The sequence below is a fragment of the Phaseolus vulgaris genome, chromosome 8, assembly GCF_000499845.2.
Source record: "Phaseolus vulgaris cultivar G19833 chromosome 8, P. vulgaris v2.0, whole genome shotgun sequence".
NCBI lineage: Eukaryota > Viridiplantae > Streptophyta > Magnoliopsida > Fabales > Fabaceae > Phaseolus > Phaseolus vulgaris.
Window position 1 is genome coordinate 62,317,229 of NC_023752.2, and position 15,316 is coordinate 62,332,544.

Consider the following 15,316-nt stretch of genomic DNA (forward strand, 5'->3'; position numbering starts at 1 on the left):
AATAATATTGTTTTTATAGTTGGGAGTGACTTTGTTTCGCATTTTCAATCCAACAACTCGAAGTGGATTATATTAATTTAGAAATTATTTATTAATAATAAAATTAATTTAAATAATAATACTTTTTTAATTTTTAAAATAATAATTAATTTATTTAATATAATAATTTTTTTCTCTAAAAATTAATTTTATTTAATAATTTTTTTATATTGATATGTTTCACGAGCTTCTGAGTTTAAATATGCCACTTTATAAATCTTAAAAACAAATTAAATATGGAAATTCTTTGAAACCGATAGCATGTAAAATCATATAGATATATATGTAGTATATTTTAAACTTTAAATGAAATTTATATTTTTTTGGGTTGCAAATTTATATTTTAAAATCATAGATATTGGTTTCACGAAGATATACTTTTTTTATATTTAGTCAGTTCAAGTATCTATTTCGTGTAAACTATGACGAAACTATTTTAAATTATAAATAAATTTCTTAATATATATTACCAATCTTCTAGAACTAAATTTAATTATTTTCTTTGAAAAAAGTATTAAGTGGGGACATGGGACATAGGCTTATCATTTTTGGCATGAATAAAAAAGGTTTTTCTGGTTTCTACGTTAGATTTGCATTATCTTTTGGTGACAAAACTAACAGTTGGAGAAGAAAAACATGTGATGAAGAAGACAAGAAGTTCAGATAGAAGAAGAGTTAGGTGATGTTCCAAATTCATCTGTTGTGTTCATCATTCATATTTCATGTTCTTCTGCCCTGAGAGAAGCTAGCAAAGATCAAACTTGAAGAGTTGCAAGAATTGGTTTTAAGATGGGTGAAGAAGAAATATTTGAGGATTCAAGAGCACCTTTGATTCAAGATCCTTTAAGAAGAACTGGTTTGTGCATGCTTCTCAGCATATCTGCTACTACTCTATTTATTTCTCTCAAATTCCTCATCATCATTTCAACTTTACTTCTTCTGATTTCGATGTTGATAAAAACTTTTTTCTTTTTCCTCATCAACCTACTTGTTGGAACTTTCTTATCGATTAGAGATTATATCATTTCATATAAATGAATGCAAATATCATTCATAAGCTGGTTTTACGATGGTTGAGTTAAGTTTAAAATTTAGTAATAATTTTTAACCATCTTTAGTAGTTTCAACAAGTGTTTTGTGTATGTAAAAACCAGTGTTCTTCTGTGAGTTGAAACAGATGGTATTAGCAAGTGTGGTTAGATAGAAACTGTAGCAAATATTTATTTGACTGATTGTTCTGCGAATGGTAGTTGGTAGCTTTATCTGTCAGTTTTAAAACCCAGTTTTTCATTGTGGTGTTAGTTACCAACTTTAAGTAATAAATACAAAAAAAGAGTGTATAATTTAATATATTATAGTAACACAATCAGCATAAGTAGTTTTAAATATTTAATAATGTTAATTAACCAGTTTTAATTAGACAAGGTTAATGTACTTAATTAACTAGGTATTGTTTATACACTGCTGAAACATACAAGTTATTCTACTGTGTTTTAATATTCCAATTCAGCATGATTGCACTGTGTTTTAATAATCTTATTCCAATTAAGCGTGATCTCATTCGATTATCATTTTACTTTAAGTTTAACTCAATCTCATAAAATTGGTTTATAAGGTATTTACATCTATTTTTACATTATGAAATGTCTTAATCTCTAATTGATGTGAGATCTCCAACATACCTCTCACGCTGATGTTACCAACTTGTGTGTGATACTATATTTTATGGATGTTTCTATAACGGTTCGATAGAGAATAATCTAATAAGCCCAACAAACAATCGTTAGAATAAGTTTGAAATGATTTAGATACCATATTAAGAAGTAGACTTTAAACCTAACTTAACCTTATAAAACCGATTTATAAATCGAAAGATTTGCACCAACTTCTATAATGGTTCGATAGCGGATGATCCGATAAGTTCAACAAGGATAAGTTCGAAATGACTTGGATACCATATTAAGAAGTAAACTTTAAGTTTAACTTAATCTTATAAAACCGAGTTATAAATCGAAAGATTTACACCAACTTATATACTATGAAATTTGCTAACTTCTAAGAATTTTCAATGATCTAAGTTTGGATTATATGCATGAAGGTAATCTGCAGAAGGCAGTGGCACACATAATAACTGGTGTGATAGGAGCAGGAGTGCTATCTCTGGCATGGTCAGTGGGAGAATTAGGGTGGATTGGTGGTCCATTGATGATTTTGGTGTTTGCAATCACAACCTTTGTTTCTGTAGACCTTCTTTCTGACTGCTATAGATTTCCTCATCCTCAATATGGCAACATTAGGTGCCCCTCTCTCATGGATGCTGTTCATCTCTACCTAGGTCAGTGCCATGCAACACTCTCTATAATTTAATCAATATAATAATTAATTATTTTTATTTTTTAAAAATGATTTTTAATTAATAATTTCATTATTAAATTAATTGCAAATATATATGTCTAAGAAATATTATGATAAATTAGGAGAGAGGAAGAAAAAGGTGTGTGGAGTGCTGGTACATGCAAGCTTATATGGTGCTACCCTTGCATATGTTATTACTTCTGCTACCAGTATCAGGTAACCCCATTTTCTTATACCTTTATTATTAATTAATCAATTACAAATTAAATATTGTCTTGTCATCATTATTTTAATACTTTTTAGATATCACTCTTCTAAAATTAATTCACAAAAGATTGTGTGCAGGTCTTTTTTAATTGCATATAATTAAGCACTTTTTTGGAACTAATTAGAGTGTGGTTAATTTAGGTAATAGTTAGATTATTTTATTTAGTTCTCTTGCGTATTAAACTTTTACTCAAACTATCATTTGAGACTTTTTAAAGGAAAAATAAAAAATGGTTGTGACCATTGACGATTTTATTTAATAAAGCTTAGAAAATGTCAAAATTTGGTTTGAAGAAGTTGGATATATTATGTCACAAACTTAACAAACTTTAGATATATGGAATCTCGTGAAATAGAATGGAGATAAATATCTAGTTTGAATCAAAATTAGTCCACAAAAATGTACAAGAAAAATCATTACATAACTTTCAATGTTTCAACACAACCATTAACACATATAATAATACGAAATAATACGACATTGACCACACATAAGATACGAAAGATGTGTATAATTGTAAGACACAAATATATATACTATATAATTATAAATTATATAAATTAAAAATAAATATTTATATACATAAATATAGTTTAATTTTTTTTTCAGAATAAAAAATTGTTTTTCATGACTAATTCTAAAAAAATTGTTTCTTATTTTATAATCATAATAAAAATTTATAAAATAAATTTGAATTTTTAAAAAATTAATATATTTTTTCTTTTTAAAATTGTATTAGAATTATGCTCAAAATTGTCAAAAATCTAATAAATATTTTTTAAATTTTTAAATTAAACACTTCACAAATACATATCTACAAGTATCATGTAGAATACATGTGTTCGATATACACATCCAAGCCTCATTGACCATTGTCCATTCTTAACAAGTTTTCACGACGAAAGTCTAAATTACGGACTCTTTTTGTTTTGTAAAAATTTGCCTTTTTGAATTTTCATTTTAAAAGATGTTTGTAAAATTAGAAATATTATATGATACAAAAAGTACTCTGTAAAACTTTATTTGATATAAAAAAAATGGCACCCTATGATTGGATTGGATTGCAAAGTGATTTGAATGACAAAGTACATTTTAATCTTAATTTGAAAATAAATAAATAGAACAAAAGTGTATATAATGAGAGAAAAATATGAGAAAAAGAAAAATCATTATTGCATAACGTAGTGTCACATAATAACAGTGACTATATATAGAAGACAAAATTGAAAAATCTGTAACCACGAAATCCAAAAGCACAAGCAAGATATGAATATTTAATTGATATTTCAACGAAATTTAGATAACTCAACAATAGACTTGTATTTGGTAAAATCCTCTTAAACTTTTTTTTTTTTTTTTCATTCAACTCTTATAGTTGTTGTTCGAAATATTGGGTACTACTTTGTTACCCTTAACGGGCTGGGTTAGCTATCAACGGGAACTACGATAATTGGGGCATTCCTTTTTGCACCCCTACAATTTCTTTCTATGTCCTACTAAATATTAAATTTTTTACTTTGTCATGAAAAATTGTTTTTCCGTTTGTATAATTTGAAAGTTACTTTTGTATGAAAAAAAATTTAGATTACATAATCTAAAATCCCATTTTTATATGATTTTTTTTTTTAAATTGTACAATTTAAATGTCATGATGAATTTGGGGTGTATTTGATTTCTATTCTTTATTTTTTTTAATTTTCAAAATACAATTAAAACCCAGTGGGTAGAGAATAGTGTAATACACAGTAGAATATGGAATTGAGGAAAAATAAAATAAACAAGATAAAAACAGATGAGAAAACATATTTTTAAGTTGTTTCTGTTTTTAGGCTTTTAAAATACTTGTTCAATAAATGTTTTAAAAAATAATTTTTAAATTAGTATGTAATTAACTAGTAATTATTTAAATTAATAATTAAAATTTGATAACTAATTAAATACTATTTTAAAAACTATTTATTAATAATAAAAAATAATTTAAATATTACTAATCTTTATATAATTTAATTAATTTAACAACTATTTTTTTTTCCTAAAATTAATTTTTATTTAATAAATTTTTGCAATGATACGTAGAAAAACTCATCTTTTTCCTGCACCCTTACATTTATTTTCATTATCTATCCAATGGCAGTATCACAAAAGAAAAAACTTTTGTGTGCAAATCTAGAGGAAAATTCAACTCGTGGATTCTTTGTTTGTGTTACTACTAAAGTGTTGTGTCTGCAACTTTGGTATCGGTTCTTCGGAATCCTAGGTAGCGTTAATCATATTCTTGTTTCTTTGTCTTCATTCTCTGGTCTATAAGATGAATCAACATAGAAATTGGGAACTTTAGAATATTAGGAATTTAAAAGTTCATATCGAATATAAGTGAAAAAGTTGAGTGAGATATAAAAAAACCCATAAATACAAAGTTTGTGATTCACACATCAATGGTGGTAGCTCTTTCTCTGGTTTAAAATAATCCCAACATACAAGGTTCTTTAAGAAAAGCGCGTTAATCTTCTGGTTTGCAAGAGGTGTTGGACACGTTGATCTTGACTACTTTCTGTATAAGAGTTGGGACTCTTATCAAGTATCTGTATAAGGATTCGAACACTCAGTATCTATATAATATAAGAATTAAAACATCCCTAAAATATCTTATTTTATTTTATTTATCCTTAAAATATCTCATTTTATTTTATTTATTTATTTTGATAAAAAAACACTTAACATCTTCCTTATATGGATGACCCAAAAGATATTCGGATCAATTAAAGTTGCCAAAGACAAAAACCTAACCGAATAAAGATGGTGTTTTTGCCCTAATGAGTCTACAAATTTTTCAATGGAATCTTAAATTTTTTGAGTTCCTTGAGATTGAAGTGAAGGAAGCTAAACCAGTAGGCCTTAGGGTTGAACAATGCTGCTATTAGGTTCCTCTTATGTCTCACTATTCAATGAAATCCAATATTTTCTATTCAAGATGCTACACCTCAAAGGCTATAGGTGTGATAAAGAAGGGTTGAAAATAGATTCATAAGATAAAACCTTACCCACGTTTGGGGTGCTTTATTTTCATCCACAAAACCACATTCGTTTCAAATATTCATTCATTTGGTTTATTGAATACTGCCATTTGAACTATGTTTGAATATCAGTTAAAACACTCAAATTAATTCAGTCAACATCATATTTTTTTAGGTCCAATAAAAACCCTTCTCTCTTTTCCAACTGCGGGGTATTTTCATATTGTTGGAGATCCTACATAGAGTAGAGATAAAGACTTTTCATAGTATATAAGTGGATGCAAACCTTATTTATAAGTCTATTTTATAAGATTGAGTTAGGCTTAAACTTAATCTGATATAAGAGTCTATCTTAATAAGAGTTTGAGCTTATCAAGTCATTCACTATCGGATCGTTAGTTATCAGACCATTCATAATATATAGTCTCACGCACGAGTTGACAGTCTCGACGTGAGGGATGTGTTAGAGATGATATAAAAACTTTTCATAGTATATAAGTAGGTACAAAACTTCACAACAACATGTGTTGAGTTAGACTTAAATCCACCTCTTGACACAAATTGTCATGGTTGATGAACTGATATTTATAGGACAGATAATCAAGTGCTATTAATACTTTTTTATAAGTTGAAATTTTTTAATATATGTTATATAAAGATTGATTGAAATAGTAGACTCACGATGCTGATATAAAGCATGAACCATTGTGATGTAATATAGAGTGGTGTTTTGACTAAGGTGAGTAATACTCTTGACATGATGTGATGATGTTAGATATTTTGAATCTTCCCACGTTAGCCTCACTATTTTACTCACGTACCTCTGCTCCTCTGATAGGTACTTATCACTGAACCATCTGCACTATGTTGGGTAGTATAGAGAGAATATACTCCACCACAACATGACAACTCCACTATTTCAAAACTTGTGATGACCACTGAATAGCCTTTTATTAAAAGGTGCTCTGCATAACCTATAACCATACTCATACGCAGCTCAGTTTCTTAGAAATTTCAAAGAATCTCCTTCATCTTCATCTTCCTGAGCCAATCACCCTCTTTTGTTTTACACACAAAGGACATGGCTTCTAAAAGTTGATACTATTTGAATTTTGGTTTAGCTCATGTACCTATAATGACATCAAGACACAAACACATGTTTATCAGCCTATTTTAGATTTACTTACACTATTTCCTTAAACCTCTTCCATGCATCTAGTTAGTCTGTTAACTTTAGGAGAGTTGTCATAGACATCTGAGAGTCCTTCTTCATCAATTTTGAAATTGCAAACAAAATAGTATCTTCCTTCATAATTTCATAAGGATGTACTTGGAAACCAAAGTTATTTTGTTATCAAACAAACATGATTTCGAACTCAAGTAGATGCCATATAGTTTGTTTGATTGTAGTTAGTTGTAGACTGTTCTAAGGGATTCAATCACATTCATGAAAATCAACTGAGTTGGATTCTTGGATAAAAATGGCTGTTCAAAACTCTCTCCAAATATCTAGAAGTGGTACTGGTGATTATGATGATGATGGGCGTGCCAAGAGGACTGGTAAAAATCTCTAGGGCCATACCATAACCATAAGAGTTTCATGTTCTTATATATGAATTTTGGCTTCTGAATTTTAGTCCTTCCATCAATTCTATCAGGAACTATATGGAGTGCTGTGGCTCATATCATCACAGCCATTATTGGTGCTGGTGTTCTGTCTCTGGCATGGAGTACTTCCCAATTGGGATGGATTGCAGGACCATTTTTCTTGCTTTTTTGTGCAATTGTGGCGTGTCTTTCTTCATTCCTCCTTTCTGATTGTTACAGAACTCTGGATCCTGTAACTGGGAAAAGAAACTACTCTTACATGGATGCTGTTAGAATCTATCTTGGTAGTCACTCTAGTCTAAAATTCAGAACATGGTTCCACTGAACTTCCATCATAATTATGCAAACTAATCATGTTTACTCTAAGTTTAGGCAATAAAAGGACATGGTTAGCTGGTTTCCTTCAATATTTGAGCTTGTATGGTGTTGGTGTTGCTTATGTAATTACCACAGCAACCTGTTTGAGGTACTATTCCAGTTAAACCCCATCTAAAATGAGAAGATCATTATTTATATGCAAGTATGAATCTGTGTTTTAGCTAGTTGCTTCTATCATTTTTTTATTTCATGTAATATTGAAGATACTAGTCTACCTTAATGATAATCATGTTCATGTCCTAAGGGTGCTTGGTTTTTTCTACAAATACAGAGCGATACTGAAATCAAATTGTTATCACAAGGAAGGGCATGAGGCTCCTTGTAAATATGGGGATGCAGTATACATGATGTTGTTTGGACTGGTTCAGATCATAATGTCATTCATACCAGACCTCCATAACATGGCATGGGTTTCCATTGTTGCTGCCATAATGTCCTTTACATATTCATCTATTGGACTTGGACTTGGCATCACAACAGTAATAGGTAACTTTCAATTTCACAATTGGGATTTGTTTACTTGTCCTTCCAAGCCTTCTGATTATTGAAGCAAGAAAATGAAGGAAAAAACATGTATTTTGTACTAAAACACATATCTAGCTGCTAAAAACATATTAAATGGCAAAGTATATGGAAAGTTAGATTCAGGTATGAACTATATTAGGATATGTTTTAGAGTCAAAGAGTTGAAAGAGAACAATGAATGATGAAACTTATGCTACCTTGACAGAAAATGGAAGAATTATGGGTAGTTTAACAGGAGTACCAGCTGCAAATATTTCTGACAAGTTATGGTTAGTATTCCAAGCAATTGGTGACATTGCCTTTGCTTATCCATACTCAGTAATCCTCCTTGAGATACAGGTACCTTTCATATGAATTTAAATGGATTGACAGTGTAAACTATAAAGAGATTTTGTTTTGTCATTCACTCATAGATTGTCATTTAAGGTAACTTTGTTGAAATTTATATTAACTAAAAGTCATATATAACTAGATTTTTTATTCATTGATTGTCTATATTTATCTTATCGAAATTAAACTCTAAAACTATTAAGAAGTGTATTTAAACCTAATTCAACCTCATAAAATCGGCTTATAAAAATGAGATTTGCACCTATTAAAAACAAGATCGAATTTACTGTTGAAACCAAATATTGAGTTTGTTTATTTTGACTAAAGGACACTCTAGAGTCTCCTCCACCAGAAAACAAGACCATGAAAAAGGCCTCCATTATTGCTATCCTCATTACAACATTCTTCTATCTCTGTTGTGGATGCTTTGGATATGCAGCTTTTGGAAATCAAACTCCAGGGAACCTCTTGACAGGGTTTGGGTTTTATGAGCCTTATTGGCTCATTGACTTTGCTAATGCTTGCATTGTTCTTCACTTGGTGGGAGGATATCAGGTACTATATATTTTATACATGAGAACAAAGCTTCTTATTAATCAATTGAACTACTACTTTCACTTCTTATTTACCTGGTGCATTCACTTCAAAATTTCATGATGCATCTTTTCTAGCAATTCCTTAATTTCTGTCCATTTCTTACCTTATGATAATTGTTTCAATTACCTCCCTTATGTGAATTATGGTCTATATATGCAACTGTATATGAATTCTTTTCATATTATCTGACAAATGATAGTTTTGATTATTGTCTATGATCTTTATTGTCAGATTTACTGTCAGCCGATATATAGTGCTGTTGAAAGATGGTGTTCAAAAAAGTACCCGAACAGTGGCTTTGTGAATAATTTCTACCAACTGAGAGTGCCTTTGTTGCCAGATTTTCAGCTAAACTTGTTGAGGATATGTTTTAGAACAGCCTATGTGGTTTCCACAACTGGACTTGCGATCCTATTTCCTTACTTTAATCAAGTTCTGGGAGTGCTAGGAGCCTTAGGATTTTGGCCATTGGCTATATATTTCCCAGTAGAGATGTATTTTGTGCAGAGGAAAATTGAAGCTTGGTCTAGAAAATGGATTGTCTTAAGAACCTTCAGCTTTATTTGCTTTCTTGTGTCACTACTAGGTCTCATTGGATCACTTGAAGGAATCATAAGCGAGAAACTAAGCTAATGAAGGGTGCTTCGTTTGTTTGTGTTCATTGTCTTGTTGGCATCTATTTCATGTATTTCAGTTTCACGTTAATTCCATTGTTTGTGAAGTTGGTCTTAGACATGGAAAAAGTCCTCTTTTGTTTGGTGAAGAATTCCCTTTAAACAAAGTGTAATATGGATTAAGACTTTTTTTCATTATGCATCCCTGTAAAATTTAATTTTATCTTTTTTAAAATTGTATTCCGAATTTTATAGATCAATAATCACTCGAAGTTTTTTTTTCAAAATACAAGGAAAAATACAACCCTCAACAATAGAGAATTTTAAAACAATATATATTTTCTCGAGTTATTAGATGATATATAATCAATTAGCCATCTTTACCAATTGCTTTGTAACAAAAACTGTAGCCAAACATTAGAATTTGATGACAAACTAGTACTAACGTGAGCCAAGAGTTACAAAAGTACAAAATCCAATAATAAAAATAACTTGTTCAAGCCACAACACAAGCAATACCAAGCTAGTAGTGATGGTAAATTAACAGCTTGGGTGGAAATATTTTCCGTCATGGTCAGTTTAAGGAATAACTTAAGCATTACTAAAAACATCAATATGGGCAAGTTCATTGCTGCTGTGACCCCGATGTTGATGTTCCAGATTCAGTTGGGGCATGTGCAGCCTGTACAGACCCTGTCTGTGAAGACACTGGTTGCGTAGAATGCTGATAAGGATGATTTGCAGCCGGCGGCTGGGATGGAGCGGCAGTATTGTATGGAGGTGGTGGGTACTGTTGATAAGGGGGAACTGGCGGCATATAACCATATGGAGAGTAATACTGATGGTGATATTGGCCAGGGGGAGGAGGCATCATTGGACGGGCATAGTGTTGCATTGGCTGCTTCTCCAAACTGGACTTGTTCTCCCCCGACCCAGAAGGCCCACCAGGAGGACCATCTTGAGATGAAATAAGGGCACCCATTCTTTGAGGATCCATTGACGGGTAGTAGCTTCTTTCCTGCTGCATAGGTGGTGGATTGTTATAGAAAAGTGTTCCTTGAGTTTGGTCCTGGTTCTGCTGCTGTGATATAACTGCCCGAGGCAACAATCCACTATGAGCCACAGATGACTGCTGCCTAGCTTGATCAGAGCCATCTGACTCAGGTTTTGATGTCTGAGGCCTGCCCCACATCAGCTTTAGCCTTAGGCCCTTAATAACCAGTTTGTTCGAGAGTTCTTCTGCTGCCTTTTCTGCGCCTTCTCGGGTAGTATATGATACAAAAGCACAAGCCCGTTGCAGAACCATTTTTATAGATTCAATTTCTCCATGAGCATAGAAGTTATCCCGCAAATCCTGCTCAGTGACCCTAGCATCAAGTCCACCAACATAGAGAGTTTTAATGCTCTCATCCTCAGGAGCCTCCAGAGTGGCCATCTCCCCTGCCTTGCCAAGTAGCTTCAAGGCCACTGGATCATTCACCCTGAATAATTTAAAGCATGAACAGAATATTAATAGAGGAAAAATTATAAACAGCACCGGCTACAGCCACTAGAAATATCATCAGTATATGTAGTCACTAGAAAATTATGCAGATAAAACAAAGAATAAGTAGACCACCACAGGTTAATACGAGATAGAAAAAAATGATCGTATATCCATGATGCACTAAAAATATAGAAGCAAAAGGTTATCCTCACAATAAGATGTTTGATAGCTATTGATGTCTGCTACATGACTTTTTGCCACTATTGAAAATTGAAGGTTGTACAAAGGAATCATCCTTCGTCCATATAAAAAAAAATCTATTTCAACAAGTTGAGAAGAAGCAAACTACAAAAAACATGTTCTTAAAAGTAAGATAGATTACGAAGGTTGTATGCAGACAGGATAAGTCGTTCCACTTCACATATAGAAGGAAACAAAGAAAGCCCAAAATGCAATTACATGGCAGTTAGTAACTTAGTATCATAATATTTCCTCCCCAATTTGGATCCTCAGATGGTGATTTTGACATCTACACCAGACCCCACTCGGTGGAGGAAGGTTTACTTATTGTTGTTTAAACACAGCTTCCTACCAGCAGAACTATCACATCACATAGGACAACCACAAAAGAACTGACTACCTAATGAAGTAACAATTGTATCCATCACGGAGATGGAAATGCTTGAGTTGCTGCCCAGTTCCAATGACAATACATAGAGACAACTAATTTGGAATAAAAAGAGCAACTGCAAGAGAGAACAAGTATGTAAAGGTCATAAGCAAATAAGTCACTTTTAACCATACATACCCATAATAACGATCTTTAATATTTTGTTGAGACAATTCCCCAGTTTCTGGCATCTCGTGTCTATAAGGGCACTCGGCTCCTCTGGTACATTCACCCCTTATGTAGAAACTGCAAATATGCGCCCGGTTTCTTTTGTAATATGGAGTTGTTCTTTGAAGCTTCAGGATAGTATCATTAGGACGTGCTTTTCCAAAAGAAGATTCATAATCTATACCAGCTCTAGCCTGCACCATACTTTTATTCTTAGTAAAAAGATATGATCAAGTAATGACCGGGAACTGAGTTAAAATAGTATAAATCCTAAAAGAGATGGATAAAGAAAATTTGAGATTTTAATAGCTGTTATGAAATGACTATGAAAATCAGAGTTCCCTGGTTGAGGAATTCTGCATGCAATAAAAAAGGTAACTCCAAAATATTACAAAAAAGATATTGACCAAAAAAATAACAATTCACTCACAACTACATACAGAATGACTTTAAACACACTACTACTTTTCTAATCATTAATTACATTAAACTATTATAAACTATATATGCAATGGCATAAGGAAAACATACCTTACGGTCATGCTCTTCAGCAAAATACTCCCTATTAACATCACTCTTTGGAATGGCATCATTGGAATCAATATGGAGAGCTGTGTCTCGGACTTGAACCGGTAGTCCATATTCAAGGTCCAGAAGGCACACTTGACAGACATTTTTCAATTTACTACATGTCTGACATATCTCAGTTTTCTTGTATCTCGCATCTCTACCTGGTCTCCATCTAAACACAGTGAATGGCCGTGTACAAATCTTGCACTCCTTGTCATACTCTGCTCTTGTCTGCACACGAAAATAAACACGACGAGAAGCAATTAGAAAACAATAGCATACGGCAATGGTTTTAATCTCAACATTAACTACTATGTGATAAACAAACCTATTGTTCCATACCTCAAAAGAAGAAGAAATTGAAAAAAACTTCTTAGTTTTAAATACCAAACATGACAATAATCACAAGAAAACTAACCCAGATTTATTTCCTACAGTCTTTAAATTCTACGGAAATTGAAAGTATAAATTAAAAGATAAAAGTTATCCTTTCCTTTGAAAGGCATTCAATATATCAAAATCTAACTCAACTGTTCCTTCAACCTTTAAAATTCCTCCCCAAACAAACACAGAAAAACGACTAGTCGGTGAGAAAATGTTACTGTTCTCACAGCCCGTGCTAGTGAAAGCAAATGACACAGTTAAAGAATCGTCACTTGTTAGTTATTATAAGTGCTATCTTCCAATATCCCATTCAATCTCGCAAAAACAAAGCAGAATCACTCAAATATAAAACGAGTAAGATTTGAAACGGACCATTCGAACATAGGGGCTGTCGCCGAGGCAGGATTCGCAGATGATGGGGAAATCAGAACGTTCCCAACCGTCGGCTTCGTGGTCTCTGAGCAACCTGTGTGCCATGGTTAGGGCTTTGGTGGTTGCAACAAAATCGAAGCTGAAGAAGAAAAAACGGAAAGAAGGTAAAAAGAATCAGAGCATTTACTTTATTAGAAAATAAAAAAACATCAATAGAATACGGAAATGGGAAATCTGAAATTGAATAAATTGTTTTTATGAACTTCGATTTCGTATACCAATTAGCGGTGAGGTCAGGCAAGGGAACGGAAAGAACTTGGCAATGAACACCGCGGGGAACGGAGGTCGTGGCGGTTCAATTTGCTCTACGAAGCAGTGTAGAGGGAGAAATATTAGGTCTAAGTTTGTAGAAGTTAATGTTGACTAATTAAAATGGTTTATTAAAATTGTTTAGGATTTTTAATAATTACAGATAAATGATTTCCATTATAATTGTTATTTTTTATTTTTTAGTATTTATTAAATAATTTATTAATCTCATAATTAATTAAAAATATTTTTTTATTTTATTTTTAATATTAATATATTGTTATTTCGGAAAAAAAAGTTATTAATTTTAAATATTATTTATTAATTTTATATATTAAATATTATATTTTATATATATTATATATTACATATATTATATATTATAATATATATATATATATATATAATATATAATATTAAATATTAAATATTATATCTCTTAAAAATTATTGTTTTTTTCTATCTTATCTCTCTTAAGAATTATAGATTTTATCATTTCTTATCATTTGATTGGTAGTTGTTTTATAGTATAAAATGCATGTACTTTTTAACATTTAAATCAAAATGAAATTTGTGTGTTTTATGTTATAGATGATATGATTTATAAAAAATGAGTTTAATTATATATATATATATATATTTATTTATTTTTCATAAAGATGTGATTTATATACATATATGAATATGCTACTTCACATTAATTTAGTCCACATTAATTTTGTCGTCGACTGACCTGAATCAAACTTTGGTGGTGGATCTTGGACTGATTTTCCTCTTTTTGCTGTCGTTGCTTTGGGATGTTGATAAATGATGAGGCTCCACCTAATAACAAGACTCTGACCGATGATCAAGTCAGTGAGAACATATACAACTATGAATATCTGAATAGAGTATTACATGCATGTAATATCATCAGCAAAAACTTACCTATGTTTAGGGTCTTGATGTCCTTTTATAACACTGATCTCAGGAGTTAACTAAAATAAAAATATTATGTTAATATATCCATTTATTTTATAGTTACAAGTAGAACATTATCTTTAATTGTAACTAATTCAATTATTCCTATTTTATCTTTAATATGAATTGTCAGTTGTTTGGGCCAATCTCCTGACACATCAATGGACTTACCATTATCTTGGGGCAGTTTATTCCTGCACCACTACATTTTTCTTCCTGCACCCCCACAAGGTTATGCAAAGACAAAATTGTCCCTGTATAAAACTGTACATTTTTTTTTTGTATTCCAAATTATGAAATCCGGTAAATTTTTGGATTGGCGCTTCTGGTAAAATTTCGAATTTGCGTGTCTGGTAATCTCCTGGATTGGTGCTTCCGGTAGTACATGAATGACAGTGTTAATCCAAAATAAAAAATGCAAAACATCCATAATTGAAAAAACCATTCCGGATCCGTCAATCCATAATTCAAAATATGCATTCCGGATTCAGAAATCCATAATTGAAAAAAATCATTTCGGATTCACCAATCCGTAATAGAAATTAAGCTGCCGAATTCAACAATCCAGAAATCAACAATTAATGCAAAATTTGCTTCTATAACACCCCCTCATCCAGAATGCAACATTATTCACTTCCGGAATGATGAATCCGTATCACACTCACAGAT

The 15,316-nt window shown here is 31.4% G+C and overlaps 2 protein-coding genes across 3 annotated transcripts; one reads left to right on the plus strand and one right to left on the minus strand.

Annotated features, from left to right (window-relative positions):
- Positions 1-583: 583 nt before the first annotated feature.
- On the plus strand, positions 584-9,923 carry LOC137823930 (probable amino acid permease 7). Of its 2 annotated transcripts, XM_068629278.1 has the most exons (8): positions 6,394-6,415; positions 6,515-7,236; positions 7,335-7,568; positions 7,657-7,750; positions 7,934-8,148; positions 8,393-8,526; positions 8,845-9,072; positions 9,346-9,923. In XM_068629278.1, exons 2-8 carry the CDS (start codon positions 7,158-7,160, stop codon positions 9,745-9,747), a joined length of 1,386 nt encoding a protein of 461 aa, XP_068485379.1. In that variant the 5' UTR covers positions 6,394-6,415; positions 6,515-7,157; the 3' UTR covers positions 9,748-9,923. The 2 variants fall into 2 exon arrangements, with proteins under 2 accessions (XP_068485380.1, XP_068485379.1); XM_068629279.1 differs by lacking the exons at positions 6,394-6,415; positions 6,515-7,236; positions 7,335-7,568; positions 7,657-7,750 and adding exons at positions 584-895; positions 2,138-2,374; positions 2,517-2,610.
- Positions 9,924-10,145: 222 nt separating this feature from the next.
- LOC137823929 (zinc finger CCCH domain-containing protein 4-like) lies at positions 10,146-13,802 on the minus strand. The gene is made up of 5 exons (XM_068629277.1): positions 13,657-13,802; positions 13,379-13,517; positions 12,584-12,853; positions 12,023-12,246; positions 10,146-11,209 (listed from the first exon to the last, which is right to left on the minus strand). Exons 2-5 carry the CDS (start codon positions 13,481-13,483, stop codon positions 10,354-10,356), a joined length of 1,455 nt encoding a protein of 484 aa, XP_068485378.1. The 5' UTR covers positions 13,484-13,517; positions 13,657-13,802; the 3' UTR covers positions 10,146-10,353.
- Between the last annotated feature and the right edge of the window lie 1,514 nt (positions 13,803-15,316).

What these genes read in the sequence shown, in the direction of transcription:
- LOC137823929 (XM_068629277.1), bottom strand. Translation starts at nt 13,483, where the DNA reads ATGGCACACAGGTTGCTCAGAGACCACGAAGCCGACGGTTGGGAACGT. An exon ending in ACAGCCCCTATGTTCGAATG is followed by an intron (nt 12,854 to 13,378) that starts GTCCGTTTCAAA and finishes TTTCGTGTGCAG; the next exon opens with ACAAGAGCAGAGTATGACAA. An exon ending in CTGAAGAGCATGACCGTAAG is followed by an intron (nt 12,247 to 12,583) that starts GTATGTTTTCCT and finishes AGTATGGTGCAG; the next exon opens with GCTAGAGCTGGTATAGATTA.
- LOC137823930 (XM_068629278.1), top strand. Translation starts at nt 7,158, where the DNA reads ATGGCTGTTCAAAACTCTCTCCAAATATCTAGAAGTGGTACTGGTGAT. An exon ending in TGGCATCACAACAGTAATAG is followed by an intron (nt 8,149 to 8,392) that starts GTAACTTTCAAT and finishes CTACCTTGACAG; the next exon opens with AAAATGGAAGAATTATGGGT. An exon ending in ACTTGGTGGGAGGATATCAG is followed by an intron (nt 9,073 to 9,345) that starts GTACTATATATT and finishes CTTTATTGTCAG; the next exon opens with ATTTACTGTCAGCCGATATA.